The 21,815-nt window shown below is 44.4% G+C and overlaps 1 protein-coding gene across 3 annotated transcripts in view; it reads left to right on the top strand.

Annotated features, from left to right (window-relative positions):
• The first annotated feature begins 227 nt into the window (after positions 1–227).
• Positions 228–21,815, top strand: part of Nr4a3 (nuclear receptor subfamily 4 group A member 3) — a 38,887-nt gene continuing 17,299 nt past the window's right edge. The window contains exons 1-6 of one of the 3 annotated variants that reach the window (XM_048783307.1): positions 228–803; positions 4,058–4,231; positions 6,422–7,386; positions 11,047–11,176; positions 11,659–11,831; positions 21,366–21,565. In XM_048783307.1, coding sequence (XP_048639264.1) covers positions 6,424–7,386; positions 11,047–11,176; positions 11,659–11,831; positions 21,366–21,565 — 1,466 coding nt within the window. In that variant the 5' untranslated portion in view covers positions 228–803; positions 4,058–4,231; positions 6,422–6,423. Of the gene's footprint in view, positions 804–4,057; positions 4,232–5,117; positions 5,190–6,421; positions 7,387–11,046; positions 11,177–11,658; positions 11,832–21,365; positions 21,566–21,815 lie in introns of those variants that run through there. The other 2 variants (XM_048783306.1, XM_048783308.1) reach the window with 2 other exon arrangements.

The following is a 21,815-nucleotide window of genomic DNA, read 5'->3' as shown; positions in this document are numbered from 1 at the left end:
CAGTTTTCATTGTGCAGCGGTGCAAATGGCTGGGGAATGCGCGCGCACACACAAGCATGCACATACACACTCACACACACACACACACACACACTCACTCACACACCCTCCCTCGCACACGCGGAACCGGCTGGGCCAGGGGAGGGAGGAGGAGGGTGACGTAGCGTCCCATGGCGTCACATTGACGTCTCGCATTCCAGGCACTCTATGGAGAGGCCGCTAGGGCTCCTGTGGCATAAATGACGTGCCGAGAGAGCGAGCGAACGCGCAGCCGGGAGAGCGGAGTCTCCAGCCTCCCGCCCCCCACCCCTCCAGCTCCTGCTCCTCCTCCGCTCCCAATACACAGACACGCTCACACCCGCTCCCTCATTCGCACACACAGACACACGCGCGCACACAAGCTCCGCACACACGCTCCGCACACACACTCTACTCTCTCCCGCGCGCTCACACCCCTCTAACCCTGCGCTCTCGCTGGTGCAGCACCGTGCCGCAGCCGGACGCCCCTCCTGAGCTCACTTTGCAACGTTGACAGCGCCTGCGGTGGCAGTGGAGGTGGGAACAGCTGCGGCATCCTATCCCCTAGTCGCGGCCGGAGCCAGGACGCCGGAGGAACCTCTCGGCGGCGCTCTCCCATGAGTCGCGATCGCAGCATCCCCCACCAGCCGCTCACCGCCTCTGGGAGCCGCTGGGCTTATACACCGCAGCCCTTCCGGGACAGCAGCTGTGACTCCCCCCCAGTGAAGATTTCGGAACAGCTCTCTAGAAACTCGCTCTAAAGACGGAACCGCCACAGCACTTAAGTACGTATGAGATTGGCCCAGTTAATAAGGGGACTTGTTAAAAAGTTGGCGCTATGGGAAGCGTCGCTCCTGAAAATGACAACTTTGAGTGTGGTGTACCCCCACACACACACACACACACGCCTCCCCGCTCTGGTTTTGCTTGCCAAGCGGCCGGTGGGTTCTGATCTGAAACTTTTTCCCTTTAGCGGGCCCGCGAGGACTCTCTAGAGCTTGTGGGATTCCTCTCCCCACCCCAACAGGCGAAAAGCCTCTAACAAAGAGGAGGACCGGGATTTGTGCAGTAAGAGCTCTAGCGATGTAATTCAGGGTATTTCGGCTCTAGTTGTCATGGTAATGATGCTCTCGGCGGCGGCGGCGGCGGCGGCGGCGGCAGCGGCAGCGGCATCGCGAGCGGCAGGGAGTTGCAGCCCCGGTGATGAACGGCAGTAATTTTCCTGCCTTTTAAGTAGGATTGAAAATAGGGGCTCTGGTGGGTCCAAGTTAACGTACCTAATGGTGGAATGGAGCTGATTGTCTGGGAGAAAGCTTAGGAGCGAAGAAGCCTGGGCAGCAGTGGCCGGAGTTTGCAGAGGCGCTCGGAGATCTCAGGAAAGAGGGTGTAATTGTAGGAATGTGGTTTATTGTATTGAAATGAGCCTGGGGCTCCGCTAGGCACGTCTGCCTGGCATCGCGGTCTTACCGGTTTACACTTTTCCCTTCGGAGGTAATAGGGTGTAATTGCTGACTTCCGCGCTCCGACACGCGTGGGGACAGCGTCCCTCTCCTCCTGACTTTGGTTTGGTGTAGGAAAGGAATGCTTTACTTTTCACTGACAGAACTCACGCTTTTGGAGAAGTTGTTTCGAGTGTTTTACTCTTAGTAGAAATGAAAGTTCTCGGTGGTGAGAAGAGAGCGGTGATGCGAGCGTAGCCTGCGGATACTGACTTCCAAAGGTACCTCTCGAACCTGTTGGTAGCTTCAGGAAGTCATGAGAGGGAAAGCATTTGTCCCTTTATTTCCGAACGTTCTTGGAAATTGCCTTTCATCTATGCGCTCGGATTCTCCAGAGGAAAGAGCTGCAAAGAGTTTAGTAATCAGAAATCTCGGACTGTTATCCCAGGGCCTTGGGGTGCAGGGAGAGGGGTACAAGGCGCCGTTCAGCCATTCCGTCGCGAATCCAATCCTGAGTCTTCTTTTCCCACGACAGGGAAGTGTTTTATAAAACTGAGTTGGGAAAAAGAAAAGCTGCCCAGCACGGGTACTGGGCACAATGAATGAAATTACTTTATTCGAGTTGTTTTAGCTGAACAAGATGCGTGCAATGTGAATATCAAAGACTCTCCATGCCACGGCAACCTCCCCACCTTCTCATCCCCTTTCCTGGGACCTTGCGCTCGCAGAAATTCTCCCCCGCGGTTTTGTCTTGTCTCCCTCGCTCTTTCTGAGAATCTCTGTCTTTCCCTTTCTGTCGGTCTCTCCTCCACTGCTCCTGCCCCCGCCCAACCTCCGCCCCCGCTCCCCAGGGTTGGAAACTCCGCGGAGGAGCCCCAGTCACAATGGTGCGTTTCACGGTTTCCTCCACACACTTCACCACGGGGAGGGGAACACGGGGGTGTTCCTTTCGTCTACCCACGAGAAAGAAAGAGGCTTTGACAGAGGTAGTTATTTCTTCCTAATTTACAACCCCGAGGTTCTGTGCTCCCCGGCCCCGGCGGCCGCAAGCAAGAGCGGCAGAACGTGTTTCCAGGCGCCGAGGCTTTGCCTAGGTAACCGGCCGTTTGGGGGGCGGAGAGAGCGGTGGGGCGCTCGACTAGGCTGTAGGAAGGGCTGTACCGCTTTCCGCCACGAACGCTGGGCGCTTGAGAGGAACCCCTTCCTTGGGGAGACACGACCCCTGCCCACGCGAGTTCAGAGGTCGCCCCTTAGAGAAAGTCTCCGCTTGAAAGGCTCCCGGGGAGGGGCAGGAATGTGGGCACCCACTAGAGGAGGAGATGGGGGTTGCTGGAAACCCCCACGGAAGATGCTGGGGGATGAAAAGCACATGCTACAGCCGTGGAAAGATCCGCTTGTGCCAGCGCTACAGCGAGCGCAAGCTTTCGATCAGAGCAACTCCGGCTGGGGTTAGCAAGGGAATCCCCATTTCCTGACTATCGAGGGTTTCCCGGACCTGGGGTCTCCGAGCCCCTTTCTCCTTGCAAGCAAGCTCCCGACGCGCGAGTGGGGGGAGACGAAATTTACAGGACCCTTGAGACCTGCATACCCGGGAGGTTTTTTGTTTGGTTTGGTTCCCCCCACACACACACACACCCGTTAACATTGCTACCCTTCAAGCTGTGCCCACCCCGAGCAAAGGGGGCGCTATTGGCCGGAGTTTGGGGCAGGCTGATCCTTCCCTGAGGGCAACCAAGCGCCTTTCAGCTACAAAGTTTCGCTACTCTGTACGCTCAGACATTCGCCTGGGAGCTGTGCTTGGCGCCCTCCGGAATGTGCCCCCTCCAGGCCAGGGGATGGCCCGGAGCCTACAAGCCGCCCACCCTCGGGGAACCCACCCGCTGAGTGCAGAGGACCTCCCTCCGCCCTCTCCACCAGCAGCAAACGCTGTCCGCCCTATCGCCTGATTTCCAGCTTGGGCCTTTTTCCACTGTGCCCTTTTGTTTGCTTGACCCCTGGTCCCCGAAACTCGCGTCTAATAGAAGCGAAGCCCCATTAGCATTTAGAATGAAAAGCGTAGACTTTCTTAATTCCTCGGGGCATTCATGCATTCGTTCCGGACCTTGTGCATTTCCTGTGCATCGTGTAAAATTTGTCTTTGAAGGGTGGGGGACGAGAGGAGTTAGAAAACGACTATTTTCCGCTCGTGCACACTCACTGACCCCCAAATTCGGGTGGAACTCATTCCTCAAGTGTTCTCCTTTCTTCGGTTTTCCTGATTTAGAGAGCTCCGAACCAATTGTGAGGGCAGAGAGAGAAATTCCTGGACAACCACAGGCTGCGGGGCTTTTAGCCTCAATTGGCGCGCCACAAAACCACGGTGTGCGCAGTGGTTGCGGACATTTCCTTAGCTTCCCCTAAGGCATTGTAATGCTTCTTTCTCCCGGACCCGCGGACCCTTAAGCACCTTTACTTAACCTTATGATAATTCTTTGTAATTAACTAGAATTTCTAGATAACACCGCCACTCCCCGTGCCCCCCCCCCCATTCGCCCAACCCAGAACGCAGTGACCTAGCCTGGTCTCACAGCGATCTCTGTCCTCCTTCTCGGTGCCTGCAGAGCCCACTGCGGGAGAACGCAGCCCGGCAAGCCCGGGCCCGGAGCCTGGACCCTCAGCGGAGTCGGGCAGCACCACCGCTGCTTCGCCTCACCGGACGTCCCCGCCTCCTACACTCTCAGCCTCCGCTGGAGAGACCCCCAGCCCCACCATTCAGCGCGCAAGATATCCTCCAGGTAGGTCTGAAGGCTCGAGAGAAATGGGTGCATGGAACCACACACCTAGCAGGCAGGCTGGTCAACCTGCCCAGTGCCAGCACAGTAACTGCTAGCCCCATATTTCACAGCACAGGTGGCTTGCTTGCACAAAACTCCTCGGTATACCACACCCTGTTGCTATCGAGTTGGAACAGCCAAATTAAATTAAGTGTTCCATTCCTCAAAATTATATTTCCTAAGAAAATGCAAATACCCCAATGGATGAGAGTCCTTTTTGCATTTCAGTGTCTTAATTTTTGCCTTCCTTTTATATCAAGTTTACGCATTTAAGAGTTGTGGGATCACTTTAGAGCGTGAGGGATGCTCTGAAATGATTTTGCTTGTATGAAACCAAAATTATCTGGGTGCAGAAGTTTGAATGATTGAAGCTCAGAGGGAAAGTGAAAAACATAGGAGCTGAAAGCCAAGGAGTAGATGTAAATTTGGCAAAAGAAAGGACGGCAGGTTTGGTTTGCACCACCTCTTTACAAATTTGTTAAAGGGATACTAGATGCCAGGCCTGTGTAGGCACCAGAGATATGAAGATAAATAGAACACAGTCCCAGCAAGCTCATCTTTCAGCTGGAAACTTCAGAAAAACACAAAGAAAAGCAGTAGGTAGGGAATGGTACTGAAGAATGAGAGAAAAGACTAAGGGAGAAATCCTAGAGGTGCTGAAGGGATACAAGATGAAAGACTAGGCAGGCAATGTTCTTTCTTTTAAATGATTAGCCTTTAGTTTCATCCCAACAAATGGACACCAAGACAATTAATCCTTTAATTTCAACTAGTGTGTTTTTAAGGCCCTGCTTGAAAAAAAGACAGGCTTGAACTGGCCTCTCCTCATCACTGCTTCTTCCAACAGGCCCTCATCACCTTTTTTCAAGTCAAGATTTCATCCCATACACGCATGACTCAATCAGATTTGGAAATGTGGGTAAGAGAAAGATGTCAAAGGAAATGTGAAGTACTCACTTTTCTATTAGTCACACCTTTTACTCCATACACTACAAACAGACATTAAGTAGCAGGTTTTCCTTTGGCTCAGAAAAACCAACCACCAGAAACTGCCCATTTTATCAATACTGTTTAGCTATAAAGAAGGAACATAATCAGATAAATCATCCACTAGAGCCATTAGCTTTCAGGATCTTCTCACCCAGTTCAACCTCTCTGAACAATAATAAGCACCTTGGATACCATTTGCTTTGGGGATTTAACATAGTCAAACTGGCAGAGAAACCAAGTCTATTCATAAATTGCTTTCTTCTTTTCTAGGAAATTCATTCTTCTGAAGTCCTAAGAAAATACTTAGACTAACTTGCGTATTATGATAGCTATAACTATTAACTGTTTTGATTAAACAGCCACTGATACATCTTATTAGTCAGAATTGGGATACACACGTGCAAGCATGTGCGTGCAGCTCACAGACACACATACACACAAATACAGTGTAGCAGAGAGCAGGTTTGGTGGGTGTTTTGTTGCAGCTGCTGGTCTTTTTCTTTGCAGATGGCACAAACTCCCTCGAGTCCATTTCCTGGGCCTATGTTCCTACCTCACAACCTAGCTGGCTGAAGTCATCACAAGGGTCCAGTTTGTACAGGCTGCTAGAGGAGTGTGGAGGGGGTGGGGAAAAGCAACCACAACGTGTGTGGGCAGCCTCAGTTGGCACTCATAAAATGTTAAAATGTCACTGTCTCCCTTGGGCAGTAAGTCCCACACAGGACAACTTTTTTGACTAACTCATAAATTTACAAATCAATATGTGTGGCTTGGGAGACCTATAGACTTTCTTTCTCCCAAAATTAACCAACAGGTCATTCAGTGGCTTTTCCTTTGTCCTCCCAGCTTGTGACTGAGGAGTCACATCAATTAGTTTATAGCACTCAAAGCCACTTTTAAAAATACATCTCTGGGCTTTTGAGGAAAGATATCAAGTTCCCAGGTCTGGTGGAAAACAGGGCAAGAGAGAAGATGGGTATTGAGGTTCCCAGGAGGCCAGATTCTGGGTCTTGTGGCCCCTTTTCAGGATTCAGCCAACTTCCCAGGGAGGAAGAAAGTCTGTGCTAACAGAAAGATGCCACTTCCTGTGCTTCCCAGAGTAGAAAGCAGTGAGTCCAGTGCTGCCTTATTTCTGAAAGATCCTTTTCTCTGCCCCTGCAGATATGCCCTGCGTGCAAGCCCAGTATAGCCCTTCGCCTCCGGGGTCCAGTTATGCAGCACAGACGTATGGCTCTGAATACACCACGGAAATCATGAACCCCGACTATGCTAAGCTGACCATGGACCTCGGCAGTACAGAGATCACGGCCACTGCCACGACGTCCCTGCCCAGTTTCAGTACCTTCATGGAGGGTTACTCCAGCAGCTACGAACTCAAGCCCTCCTGCCTGTACCAAATGCCTCCTTCTGGGCCGCGGCCTTTGATCAAGATGGAAGAGGGCCGCGCGCAGGGCTACCATCATCATCACCATCACCACCACCATCACCATCACCATCACCAGCAGCAGCAGCAGCAGCCGTCCATTCCTCCTCCCTCTGGCCCGGAAGACGAGGTACTGCCCAGCACCTCCATGTACTTCAAGCAGTCCCCGCCCTCCACCCCTACCACGCCGGGCTTCCCCCCGCAAGCGGGGGCGCTGTGGGAAGATGCGCTGCCTTCGGCTCCAGGCTGCATTGCGCCTGGCCCGCTGCTGGACCCGCCGATGAAAGCAGTGTCCACCGTGGCGGGCGCGCGCTTCCCGCTCTTCCACTTCAAGCCCTCGCCGCCACACCCTCCAGCGCCCAGCCCGGCCGGCGGCCACCACCTCGGTTATGACCCGACGGCAGCTGCAGCGCTCAGCCTGCCGCTGGGAGCCGCGGCCGCCGCTGGCAGCCAGGCTGCCGCGCTCGAGGGCCACCCATACGGGCTGCCGCTGGCCAAGAGAGCGGCCGCGCTGGCCTTCCCGCCGCTGGGCCTCACTGCCTCCCCTACCGCGACCAGCCTGCTGGGCGAGAGTCCCAGCCTGCCATCGCCCCCCAACAGGAGCTCGTCTTCCGGAGAGGGCACCTGCGCTGTGTGCGGGGACAACGCCGCCTGCCAGCACTATGGGGTGCGCACCTGTGAGGGCTGCAAGGGCTTCTTCAAGGTGAGCGCACACCTCTTCCTGGCGCCCCCCTCCCCTCTGCAGCCAGCCCCTTAACTGAAGCTATCATCTTAGTGGGTGTAGAAGTAATTCTTGTTCTTCACAGTTTGAGAGGTATCGCCTTTACACTTTAGACCCATTTTCCTGGGGATTTTAAACTTGAGGCCCATGGTCAGGAGGCCACCCAGAGATGGACGTGAGGGTTCTTGATCTGACATTGCCTTATGAGCACTTTTCTGGAGAGAGCTTTCAGCAGATTGTCAGAAGGATCTGTAACCTCTACAATGGGGAAAAAAAAAAAAAGGCAATTCCTTTTCTGTCCATCCAGAGAGTCTGAGGGGATTGGATCTGCATGGCAGGCCCTGGACATTTGTATCTTGCTTAATCCTCACAGTATGAGCTGAGACTCTAGAATTAACCAGACCTGAGACTGAATTCGGACCACTCAAAAGCTATTTTGGTCAACAGTGTCTTGATGATTATCCTTGTTTCAGAGATGGGTCAGGGAGGGTGAGAGAGGTCATTGAACTGGCGCAGGACACACACTCAGAGTGGGATGGAGGCAGGATGCTGACTCATGTTTTTGTGTCCCCAAAGCACCTACCCTTTTCATAGCTCTGCATTGGCAGAATAGATAGTGTAACTGGCTAGATGGAGTTTGGGTGGCTCCCTTCACTGGAGATAGAAGTTGGGGACTTCACTAATCCACTAATCTAGGAGCTCTTCCTTCTCTATATACCACCCACAGTGCCATGTTTCAACATTGTTCATTCTTTTATAAACCCAGAGGAGAATTTGACAGTGAGAGGGTCATCCATCTTCCCCTGAGGAAGCTAATCCCAAAAGAGGTGAACCCTTGAGCTAGCTGTACACAGTGATTTTACTCCACACAGGATGGGTCCAGCTGGCTTCTCTTGACTTCTGAGTTCAATGCTATTTTCACCCAGGTTGGTGAAGGGAACTCATTCTCTTGCTGCTCTGCCTCTTGCCATTCCCAGACTGCTTCAGACATTTACTTCTGTGCCACTCTTCTTCCGCCCCATGCCATTGACCATTACTTCAGGCATTTGTAAACCCACACAAGTCACTCCCTACCCTGTCCATTGCTGGTCAGGGTAGAGAGAGAAGGGAAACAGAATCATGATTGGGTAACTTGGATTTGGAGGCCAATAAGATATATCTGGGAATGTTCAGGAACTGAGTGAGAAGACCCAAATAGGACCTCTAAATTGTCACCTACCAATTGTATGACATTGTGCATGACACTTCTTTCTAGGATTTAGTTTCCCTATCTATGAATAAAACTCAGAGATAGGCTGTGAGTATTCAAGGAGATAAAAATATATGCAAAAGCACTTTAGAATTCTTAAAAGGCTATAAACAATAGTTCATTATTAAATGAAAACTACAAAGTATTTGTAAAAATGCACATGTTTGTGGATGGGAATACTTAGCATCAAGCAACAGTTATTTTTGATGTGGAGATGGTAATCGTGTCATTAATTGAATTCTGAAGATAGATGAGAAAATGCTTATGGAAAGACTTTGCAATGTGTAAAGTGCCCTACAGGTATGCAGGATTATGATGTCTTAAATGCAGAACCTTAGCCATGTTTTTCCTTCTCTTAACCAGGGTAACTTTGAAGTAACTGCATTCCCTTAGCAGGTTTAATTTGTACACCATTAAGAGTAGTGGGAAAAAGCAGGATATGGAAGAAAAGAATGGAAAACAATTAAGAGAATTATGAGTAGTCTGCAAATAGAATCACTCCTAAATAATTTAGAGTTGACCAAAATATGGGAGTGGTCATACATTCTGAATCTAGAAATGTCCATTAAGTGCTTTCCAACAGCCTTCCTTTTCTCCACAATCCCTCGAAATCAAATCTATACTTGAAATGGTGGGGGTAGGATGGGGGAGAACAACCCCACGGATCTGTTAATTAAGGGAACGGGAGCAGGTTTTACCCAGTGGCTTTCTACCATTAAATTGAATTCTTTAAAAATGTGACATGAAGTGCAGTTAATGATGGGAATCCAGTGATTGAACCGTAACGATCTCTCTCTGTCCTTAAACTGTGTAGGCACACATAAATGTGGGGAAGGCTTCAGGTTATTGGGAAAATGTATACCTGAAGCAAAATGCCACTAGCACTTAAATTGGCATATCGCCTTGAGGATAATGGCAAGAAATAGAGTGTTAGAAATTACTGCATGTTCAATGAAAGAGAGCTTCATTCAGAAAGCACAAGTTTCCTATCCTTACAGACTGCTGAAAATTTAAATGCTGGAAACTCAAAAGTGTGTTTGTGTCTCAGAATTTCGCATTTTAAACTGAGCAAATATGTCTTAAAATTGAGAGAGGTTGGCTTTGTTATATTTTTTAAGTCTTATATAAGCAATTTAGAAACCATATTCTAAGATAAAATTAAAAGGTGACAAGATGAAAACTGAAACATGGGGATGAGGATCACTGAAAATAAAGGAAAGGTTGAAAGGAAACCTAGAATTTTGAATGCAAAATAGGTCACAAAGCCAAAGTTATCTGAATTTTTCTTTTTTTAATGGAGCCATACTTCCCAAATAGATTTCCAGCTTTCTACTGTATTTGGAGTTGTATAGATCCAGGTAATTTCTGAGCAGTTTTGCCCTAAGTGATGAAATGTATCCATTTGCACAAATGTTTTCAATTTAAAAAACAAGCATTTCTTTTTTACTTTGGAGCATAAAGTATATTTAATTATTTCTACGTGTGTCATTTCAAAATTCTACAGATTTTGAAAAATACGATGTTTTTATATCAAAGCCCAAGTTTTATAATGTGTCTTTTATAATATAGCTGTTTTGGTGTCTGCATCAATAGTCACTTATGAAATAACCAGTTAATGAGAATTTGCACTGAAAATATATAACTTTTATATTTCTATCTTTCTCTTGCTCTTATTTGTCTCCTGGGGTTTGTTTGTTCTTCTTTCCTTCCTTCCTCCCTTCCTTTCTTTCTTCTTTTCTTTTTTCTTTATTGTCAGTGACTTTTAGTATTCAGTATTAAGATTTTGCTTTAAAAAATGAAAAATGGCCAGTTTACCATATATATCCTTTAATGATAAACTAAGCTAAATAAGCTAATTTCTTTTTGAGTTAAAACCTTATTTCCTGTATGTTCTAACAAGACAAACCCTTATTTTGCTTTTTTACGATTTCATCTCTATTGAGTAACAAAGCCAGTTACTGAGATATTTGACTTACAATAGTGATAGCATACAAAGTACATCCCAGATAATTTTGATTTTATTTTAATAAGGTCAGCAATAATCAGGGGAGTGGAACAAAGTGGAAAATTGTTCCCAAAGGGATATTAAAAGTGGAGATAATCCAATCCTCCAAGGTATGATATGTTGACCTGGTAATTTCAGATATGATTTTATCATTCAGAGTTGGGTGTCTCCTGAGACTTGCTTCAGAACAATCCGAGATGATTTTCATTGTCAGCAGCTAACACTAATAAAATTGTTTTTCCTGCAGGCTAGCGTGTTAGGAAATTAAATTTATCTAATTATACGAATTGCACTGTCGCTTTTCACATTGTAATTAAAATACATCTTGTCAGGTCCTACCTCTTTCCAGAAACTATTAGTTGACTATCTCTGTATTGTATTTTCTCAGAGAACGGTGCAGAAAAATGCAAAATATGTTTGCCTGGCAAATAAAAACTGCCCAGTAGACAAGAGACGTCGAAACCGATGTCAGTACTGTCGATTTCAGAAGTGTCTCAGTGTCGGAATGGTTAAAGAAGGTACGAATGTCATGCTTTTCATCCACTTTGCTTATATGCATTTTCAGTCATCACAAAAAAATGTTAATAATTATGATGGGATGGTAAATTTTCCTAGGATCTCTTTTCTTCCAACATTTTATTTGTATGATGTATTTTATGTTTAAAAATAGCCACAGACTACTAATTCTAATTTCTCAAAATCAATAGACAGCTTGTGTACATGCATCTTTGTTCTATTTAAGAAGGAGACTTTCAGGGCTAATTCATTACCAAACGTAAGTATGGGCTGTCTTTTTTTGCTTGCCTGTTTCAACTCACATTAAATCATTGTTGAATATTATTTCAAACTTCTTACCACTTTTTAATGGTTGTTCCAGTAATAATTGTCCAACTGTGGTGTATTTTGATTCCTTTTTTTGTGATTTATACCTAATCATAATATAATCTTTTTTTTATAACATAATCTTAAGGATTGTTTTATGTCTCTCTCTCTGCATCAGTTGTTCGTACAGATAGTCTGAAAGGGAGGAGAGGTCGGCTGCCTTCCAAACCAAAGAGCCCACTACAGCAGGAACCTTCTCAGCCCTCCCCACCTTCTCCTCCGATCTGTATGATGAATGCCCTTGTCCGAGCTTTAACAGACTCAACACCCAGAGATCTTGATTATTCCAGAGTAAGTTTTATGATGTCCTGCTTTGGAGTGAATGATCAGCATCTCTATTAATGATGCTAGTAGTATGAGTTGATTGAATGACTGTGCTTGGCACCATGCTAGTCAGTTTTCATACCTTTTCTACATTTCTCCTTTTATTTTGCAATTTAGTGCATCTATTGCATCAAACAATTTGTGTTATTAGATCTCTAAATGCCTTAACAAATGACCCTGACAGTGCTGCACCTGTCATGACCATTGGGGTGGGGTTCCTAGTGGTTGTGCCAATGAAAATCTGCACAGGTGAACTGCAATTTGTAGATTTCTTTTCATGGTCTCCACAAAGTGACTACTGTTTTCTGCTTTTTGTTTCCATATTATGGTCAAACCTTCTGGGTAAGTCTCAAATTATTCTTAAGCAGTTTCCCCAACTGCATTGGAATTGATTGACTTGCTGCTTATTCAGAGGAATTAGACCATTGATGGAGAGGAGTGAGCTCTGGCCTTGACATCAGGTGGTGTCAGGGGGACGGGGATGGAACGCCGCCTCTGCTGCTTCCTGCCTGTGTCACCTGGCTCCTGCTCTCAGCTTTCTCATCCCTATAGTGGAGATGATTACAATATTTAACCCCAGAGGGATGTTTCAAACATCAGCTACACAAAAATCATGGAAACACTTTTAAAACCTTAAATGGTTACCGGTGTTGTGATTTAAATCAGCCAAAACATATCACCATTTTTATTTCATATAAGATATAATAAAATCTCATCAGTTGGATTTCTGCAAATTTAGAGCCATGAGAAAGGATTTTCTGAGAAAATGTACAAACATTACTGAAAGGCAGGTTTTTTTGTTTGTTTGTTTTCAAGGATTTAGAAAAGCAAACTTCTAATAAGACAGGGTCTGGCTGAAGAGGGAAGGAAAGAGAAAAAGATCACAATTACTGAATAATTTCTACATGCAAGACATTGTGGTATATTGTCTTATTTAATCCTTAACCAGTCATGGACTGTAGGGATCATTATCTCCACTTGATGAAAAGAAAACTTAGAAATACAGAAAAAGCCAGACCAGTACAGGGGTCTCCATTTGGTTGATCTGATAGGCAGCTACTACCAGATTGCTTTCCCCAGGTCTAGTCAGCATTTCAGTCATCCAGTTAACTGTCTGGCAAAGTGTGCAAGTGTGTCTTTGCTGTGTGCCCCCCTTTGCAGTTGTAGTGTTGACAGAAATGATTGGTGTACCTGCTGTGATCCTCTCTCCCACATCCCCACCCTCACTAGACTGTGAAGCCTCCTCTCTATACCTGATCACAAGACTCCTTAGGAGAAGCACAGTTGATCCTTAGCACCAAAGGCTGAGGACTCTTCTTCTGATTACAAGTAGCAGCTCTTAACTAAAGTCAAGTCTCAGATAATAGTATAACAGAATAATGCAGTAGTTAAGGGCCTAGGCTTTGGAAGCATGCATGCCTAGATGAAAATCCCAACACCATCATTTCCTAGTTGGGTCACCTTGAGCAACTGATTGAATCTTTTAATATCTCAGTTTCCTCATCTGTATTATAGGGCAATAATATCTACTTCCTGGGGTTGTTCATGAAAATTAAATATGGATAATACTTGTCAAAGTTTTAGCACAGAGCTTTATATGTTATTTCCTTGACCAAACTTTTTTACTCTGCCATTAGTTGAATATATTAATGAGTAAGAACACTACATATGTCAGGTACCGTGCAGTAACACCATTAAGGTAAGTATTATGAGCTCCATTGCACAGATGAGGAAATTAAAACTAGGACAGGCTAAAGGACTAATTTGCCCAAGGACATAGCTAACATGCATATGAGATAGAATTTAGAAGCCAAGTATAGTGAAGCCAAATTCTGTGCTTCTTAACACCAAGCTTCACTGCCTCTCTGATTTCAGTCAGTGGATGCTGGAAAAGTATTGGGAATGAAGACTTCTCCCTGAAGTACCCCCTTCCCCCTCCCCATGTGGTCCATCTTTGTGAATGAAGCATCTAGGCACTGCCTTGGTCAAGGCTACAACGCACAATCTGACATTGTTTCAGGGCATTTGACATCACTCCTGATGGTCAATCCCATGAAGTTAGGCCCCAGAAGTGATATTTTGGCCCCGGATTATCCAATTATCAGCCTATGTGGCCTAATAACTCATTCAGTGGCAAACCTTCCCTAGCACTTTGAGTTGTCCCAGCTGGGAACTGTCTCCACACTGAAAAATCAATCCAGTGTGTTTGCTTCCCTCTGCACCATTCAGTCTGTTAGTCTAGAGTCATCATCCTCATCAACAAACATTTATCCAATTTAATTGTTAGCTTTGTCCAAAATAGCAGATTGACCATGCCAGAGTCTGGGTCACACTGAGACTACCTTTGGGGCCTGGCTCAATTTTGCAAAGCATATTTATTTTAATTGCATTGTTTTGGAGTTCAGGTTGAACTTTATAGCTTAGGTTCTCCTACTTTTTAGATAGCTTTACAGAATTATCAAAAATTGGACCAAAATCAAGTAAATTAAAAGACTTTTTAAAAAATACAGTGAGTTTTCGTCAAAAACTTGGATGAAGACATAGGAGCATGCTGATCACATTTGCAGATGACAGAAAGCTGGGAGGGATCGCTAATATGATGGATGTCAGTATCAACATTCAGAGTGATCTCGACAGGTTGGAACAGGAAGGGCTGAAGCCATCATGAAGAAAGTTAACAAAAATAAATGTGAAGCTCAGCATTTAGAATTAAGAAAAAAAGTGGGAGAGCCTTGGCTTGTCAGTGGTTCGTGTTAAGAAGAATCTCGGGAGTTTATTCCATAGACACTCGATATGAACTCACAAAGTATGTGTGTGGTGAAAGAGAGGGATGCTGAATTACCTCCTGCAGTGCTAGAAGTACTGGACCAGAACCAAATTCAGTATGGTCTCACGGACTCTGTCCTGTCAGACCACTCTTCAAAAACTGAGATTGTTCCAGGCTGGGTTTTAAGAAGAATGTGGATGCTGTTTCTGGGAACTTGTAAAAGATGGTTGTAGGAAATGGAACTAGAGAGAGAGAAAGGAAGATTTGGTGGAATGAGGTTACTCTTTTGCTCTGTGGCAAAAAGGACTACAGCTCCCACAGGAAGAGCTGGATAGAGAAGGAAGGGGACCTCTTCCAGCTCACTCTGAGGTCAAAGCAGTTGCTCTCAAAGTGTGAGATCAGCAGCACCAGAAGTATGGTTATTTTAGATGACATATTAAGTCCTTTCCAACTCTTTAATATTTTTTTTAAGATTCTGAGATTTCCTTTAGCATCCCTAAATACAAGTGGTTACATATACATATACATACAAGAATACATATGGCTAAGTAACTTGATATTAATTAAAATTAAACCTGCTTTTTTTTTTTCCTCTATCAAAACCTTAGTACATGAAATGAATGAAACAAAATGAATTTGTTGACTGCCTACTTTGAACCAGGCACCATAGCATATATTCTTATATAATTTCTACTTAAACCCCTCTGTGGCAAAATGTATGTTTTCAGTAGTTTAAGTCTGTCATTCAATGAAATTCAACTTTCATAACCTTTCCCTTAAAGTTTTATATTTGCAAATTCACAGACCTGGAGGTGACCTTGAGATCATCTAATCCAGCCCCCATATTTTCAGAGAAGTTAAGACTTACAGGGGTGAACTCACTTGCCTAGGGTCAGGGTAGAACTAGGCTAAGACCCAAATCACATCACTCAAGGTATTTCCATGTCGTTACATTGCCACTTCTATTTAATGGCAACTTACTAGAGTTTTAAAGATAGACAATTTATTAGATATTCATAAATTTACAATAATAGTAATAGATACCCATTCATTTTTTTAAAAAACAAGCCATTTAGAAGTGGATACAATGAAAAAAAAAAAAAAAAGAACATTGTTTTCTCTTCATTTATACCTGCCTGATCCCATTCCTCAGCAGTAACTGATTTTAACATTATGTGTCTATAATTTATTACATTTAAATAAGAATTTGCCCTGTCAGCTTCAAGTCTGAGAGCTGATTTGACCGATACAATTTATTAAAAGTGCTATCTTCCCGCAGTGAATCAGGTCAGTAGAGAAAGGGGATGCTTGCCAGCCCTGGTATGTTTTAATCTCCATGTAACAGCATATGTGCCTGGAAGGTAGAAATTGAGCAGTTTTCTCCATTTGTGGGAAAGGGAAGGGTTTTGTTCCAAGTCACAGAGGGAATGAATGCTTCAAGAGGCCAGAACAAGAGCTCCTGAGCCCTGTGACGCATTCCTGGCTCTGGGACCTTCACTTCTCCTTTGGGCCAAACTTCTCTCCCTCAAAAATGAGCTCAGATCATTGTACATCAGTGCAGTCAAAACATGTCATGTTTGATTTGTTTCTTCTCGAAATGCTGCTATTCTCTGCCCCACAGTTGCTTTTAATTTAGCAATACAAGTATATATAGACACTGGGCTTGGCTTCAGTGCCTGCATAATTACTAATGAGAAAATATACTTAATGTCCTCATTAGTTGGTCATTCCAAGTATTTTCAGCACACTAGGATGTTTTCTGGTAATCAATGCCATTTAGTGCAGTAACAGACTGCAAATACAAGAGGTGCTGCCCAGATAAAACGAGGCATCAGCAAATGGCATTTAAGTGTTCACAGAATAGTCTGTAAGAGGCAGCGCAGCTAGCACATGTTAAACCTATGGAGAAGGCAGCATGAGGAAGACCAAAAAAGAGTGGTTTCATGAATCTTCACAGAAGACACTCTCAAACTGCCAACGATTAATTCAGTAGATGATTTCAGGCCGGTTCCTGTCCCTCCAAGGGCCTCAGTTTCCTCATCTGAATGGTGGAGAGATTAGGCTAAATACACTCCTGTGGTCCCTTCCAGCCTTCTCTCCCTGACCCTCTAACCATCACACCTGCTACAGTTCTACAGTTCCGTTCTTGAGTACAGCTCAGGATTTCCCTGAGCAGTGATAGCCAGAAAAACTCCAGTGTTTGCATTAAAATGCAGAATCTCAAGCCACACCCAGACCCTCTGAATCTGAATTGCGGGAAGAGGGATGCAGGCAGGAATTTATATTTTAACAAGAGCCTCAACTGGTTGTTTGGCACATTAAGGTTTGAGAGTCACCAATATGTCTTAATAATGACAATCAATTTGACCTGGACTTTCCCAGTTTTTCCTCAGGTTCAGAAAGAGTAAACAATACAGATACAGATTTTCCAGAAAGACATTAATTTTTTTAACACATTTATTGAATGGCTGTCAGATGTCAGGCACTGTGCTAGGGTAGTGAACACATTGATTGTTGGACAAGACAAAGCTCCTGCCCTCAGAAAGCTCTCATGCCTGAGAAAGAGAAAGAAGGTAAATTTGGAACTACAGTGGAGTCATTCATTGGGGGAGGGGAGTTTTATGGGCTTTGGCTTTTTGCAGGGGAGGAGGGCAGGCAGTTAGATCAGAAAAGAAGAAATTTGTGGGGAAATATATTCATTTCCAATTTTAAAACATCACTGTTTAAAGTGTAAGAACCTAAGAATACATTGCTTGACTCATAGAATGATCATGTCTAAAATTTTTGGAGATATAAAGACCAGAGAAAAGTAACATACTAAGGAGAGAGAAACACATCCTTAGGATATTTTATATATCTAGCTAAAACTGAAAATGAGATAAATATTTGATCCTACTAAACTATTAAAGCATCTCATCACTATTTTTTTTTAGGGTTGGTTGATGTTCTCCTTTCAAATAACTTATTTTTGGCCTAGGCTGTTGCTGAAATCTAACTTATACAGTTGGGTTATTATTGCATGAAATGTACAGAGGCATCTTCATTTAAATAATACCCATGCTATTGTTTGTGGCTCTGGATTCTCATTCTAGTTGCTTCAGAGAAATCTCCATTTGGCACTGGCTGTCAGTAAACATAATGCTACATATTTGACTAGTGGTAGAGACAGATTCTGATGGCTCAATTATTCTTGTACGCTGGAATTAAAAATTAGCATAAACAAGAAAATTTTATTTAAGAAATCCTTCTATATCTGGCCTGGATTTGATTGGCAAGATCAGTAAACATCCATTCCTAGATTTTCTTCAGTGAACCTGAACTTACCTTGCCCAGAGTCAAAGCTCTGTAAGAGAGCTCAGAAGCAGGAATGCGGATCTGGTTCTTCCAACTCCAAGTCTAAACTGCTAAGGCAGGCAAAGAATCTGGCATATTTTGTTCTGTTTTTTTAAATCTTATATTCGGTAGAGGAGATAATTTTTCTTTTCCCCCAGCATTGGATACTGACCCTCCAGTCACCCCCAAGGTACTGGTGGCTCAGGCTGAATCCAGTTTGGCTCCATAATTCTGGGACTTGGACCAGAATCACTGCAGGTGAAGCCCAGAGGGCCTGGCTAGAGACTGACAGGCCAGACCTGCTGGCTTTCCTCCTTGCTGGGCTCCATCAGAGAAAAGTACACACACAGGGCAGGCAGAGACTGCTCTTCCCTGAGGGCAGGAGGCGTGAAATGTGAGCTCAGCAGGGGCAGGGGCCTGCAGAGGACCCCAGGTGAAAGCTACGCGCTCTGGTGGGTTCTGAACAAATATTGGAAGCTGAGTGGCTATTGAGTCGGGAGCCATGGTTCAGGGAAGTCAATGCAAGAGGGGGCTGTTAGATCCCATCTCCAGGGGAGAGTTTACATCTTTTAGTCTTCTTCTCTCCATTTAACCCACCAGTTAAAAACAAATAATGCTGAGTTGGTGTCAAATTCTAGGCAATAACATCGTATCTGTTGTGATTTTTAGCAATATTTATAATCTTTGAATGCAAGACTCAGAAGAAATCTTAGTGATTAGCTAATCCAGTTGATTCCTATTTCAGAGACAGAAATAGAGCCAGAGAAGTTAAGGGATTTGTTTAGAGTTACACAGCAGGTCAGTGCCACAGCCCAGAGGACCTGCTACTGGGTCCAACATACTTTCCTCTTCTTCGTACTACCACTCACTAGGAGGTTTCTCATGTAGTGCTATCAACTTTTCAAAGGGGGACCTCCCCCGAATTTTATTCTGCCTTTGGAAAGTATATAGTATTAGATTCACAGGAGAAAGTAAAGAAAAATTCCTCTTTTCTCCCCTAGTTAAGGGTGTGTGTGCTGAAAGGCAGTGGTAGGAAATGCCTGTGATAAGAGGCCATGCAACATCCTCGAATGCCCTTGGGAAGGTCATACTTCTTCCTGGACTTTAGTCCCATGGTCCAGAGCATCACACAATATTCATGGTTTCATAGAATCCCAGACATTTTGTGAGATTGTTGAAACAAAGGAGACAGAGCTTTAAACTGGACCTGATTATAGAATCTTAGAAAAACAGAGTGAAAATGAGAAAACTCATGCTTTAGCCTATCCCCCCATTCAATAAATAAGGAAGCTGAGGAATGGTGACAATTTCAACTATCACAACCTATACCCATATCATCACCACCATCGTTCTTTACACTTGTTCTACATATCAGCCCCTTTCCATATATTATCACATTTAATCATCACAACAAAATTTTTAAAATGGTATTATTATCCCTATTCTACAGAACAGAAAACTGGGCTCAGAAAAGTGAAATAGAGCTACATTTTTTTTTTTTTTTTACAAATTAGGGGCCAGGACAAAACTGATATAAAGTACCTAGGCTCTGAGTCTAATGTTTCTCCAGTTATGTCTTGATGCTTCTTGGAAAGAAGCAAATTTAAAAAGACCAAATCGGGGGCTGGGGCTGGGGCTGGGGCTCAGCCATAGTGCACTTGCCTGGCATGTGTGAGGCACTGGATTTAATTCTCAGCACCATGTATATGTAAATAAAATAAAGGTCTATCAACAACTAAAAAATAAAAAAAACCCATAAAAACAAAAAGACCAAATTAAGTCTAGGTCCTAGTCCTCACGCCTAGGTAGCTCTAAAGTCAATACCTTCCTGCTTAGTAACTGTTTCTCTTCCAATCAGCTTGGGTATTGCGGCTAACCTAGGCACTCCCCTGACTATTCTTTCATTGAAAAAAAAAATATTTGACAACTATTTATTGAGGGGTGGTTATGTGCCAGCCACTGTACTGCTGATAGAAGTGTGGGGCCAATAAATACCTACCTGAAGAGCTCTAATTATTGTAAAGCTAGAAGCTTTTTAAAGATCTCAGTAACTACCAACTAGTAACATCAGACAGGAAGTGAAGGACTTGAAGTCCCAGAGCCAGTTTAAGTCCTGGCTTGCCACTTATGTGACTTGGGAAAGCTTCTGAGTCTCAGTTTGCTCCTCTGTAAAATAAGGATTAAAATCCCTGCCCCTGAGGATCAATGGAGAGAAGGGATGCAAAATCTTACTAAGCCATGTTAATGTGAAGGCACACATATTTACATGTGTGCTTCTGCATATCTCTTGAATCTGTGTTGTTGGCTGTTCATTGAGTATTATCTTGCTATATCAACCTTCCTGCCCAAAGCAGAAAAATTTTTCCTCCATGATTCAAGCAAACTGGTCCTTCTACCAGAAAATCCAAGAGCTAGGTAGAGACTTCATTCCTGCTACACCTTTCTTCTTCCCTTTTGCAGCTTTCTAGATCAGTACTGCCCAGTAGATTTTCTGTAGCGATAGAAACATTCTGTTCCATATTTGGCTATTTAGCCCTTGAAATGTGGCTAGTATGAGGAAGAACAGAATTTTAAATTTTGTTTCATTTCATTAAGTAGCCACAAGTCCTGTGTCTGAAGGCACACAGTTGCCTAAGCTCTGCCAAGGTCACACTTCACCCCCTACACACACACACACAATGTTTCTTTCTCCTGTTGGTTAAATCCATGATTCTCAAACTTCAGTGTGCATGAGAATTGCCTGAAGGTCTTGAAGAAACCAGTCTGCTGGGCCTGCCCCCAGAGTTTCTGGTTAGGTAGGTCTGGGTTGGGGCCAGAGATTTATTTCTAGCAAATTCCCGGGTGTTGCTAATGCTGTTGGTCCAGAACATCATCCAGAGCTGCTGGGTTAATATGGCCTCTTGTTGGGAAACCACTGTACTATCCCAGAATCGCTAGACCCTGGAGGTCCATGCAGACCCAAACCCTTAGGGCAGTGGTTCTCAATGTGGGCTGCTCTTTGGAATCATCTGGAGAGCTTTTAAAATTTCTGATGGCCAGATCTCACCCCCAGACCAATTAAATTAGAATCTCTGGGGATAGAATCTCTGGGCATCGAGTGTTTCTTTTTTCTTTTTTAAGCTCCCCAGATGTTTGCAGGAGAAGTTAAGACTGGAAACTAAAGGGACATACACCATTTTCCTTGTCTATTGAATAATAATAATGAATTCACTTTATTTATGTCACAGGGTCATTGTGAGAATCAGATGAGACTGTGAATGCAAAAGGATTTTATAAACCTTGGAACCTTAAAATAAATGTAAAGATTGAGGCATTGATAGACTGGGAAGAGCCAATTTGTAAATGGTGGTATTATTCCCATGGAATGGAGGTGACGCTACCCTCTGTGATTTGCATTTTAGTACTGTCCCACTGACCAGGCCACTGCAGGCACAGATGCTGAGCACGTGCAACAGTTCTACAACCTTCTGACAGCCTCCATTGATGTATCCAGAAGCTGGGCAGAAAAGATTCCAGGATTTACTGATCTCCCCAAAGAAGATCAGACATTACTTATAGAATCAGCCTTTTTGGAGCTGTTTGTTCTCAGACTTTCCATCAGGTAATTACTATGATTTCATCTTCCTTCAGTCTATTTCTTCCTTTGAAAAAGATTGCAAACTTCTTTGTTTGCAACCAAATAATTGGCGAAAAGTTTGCTCAAGGAGCAAATAGGAAATATGATCAGGTATTAGAAACACTAGCAGTAGGTAGCAGAAGGAACACAGAGGAGGCAACCAGGACTTCTGGGTTCTAGTCCCAATTCTAACATGCGTTTGCTGTGAGAGCCTGAGCAGGTTATTGCCTAACTG

The sequence above is a fragment of the Marmota marmota genome, unplaced genomic scaffold (genome assembly GCF_001458135.2).
Source record: "Marmota marmota marmota unplaced genomic scaffold, marMar, whole genome shotgun sequence".
In the NCBI taxonomy this organism is placed as follows: Eukaryota; Metazoa; Chordata; class Mammalia; order Rodentia; family Sciuridae; genus Marmota; species Marmota marmota.
The sequence above is the reverse complement of the archived record's forward strand: the minus strand, read 5'-3'. Positions and strand labels throughout refer to the sequence as shown.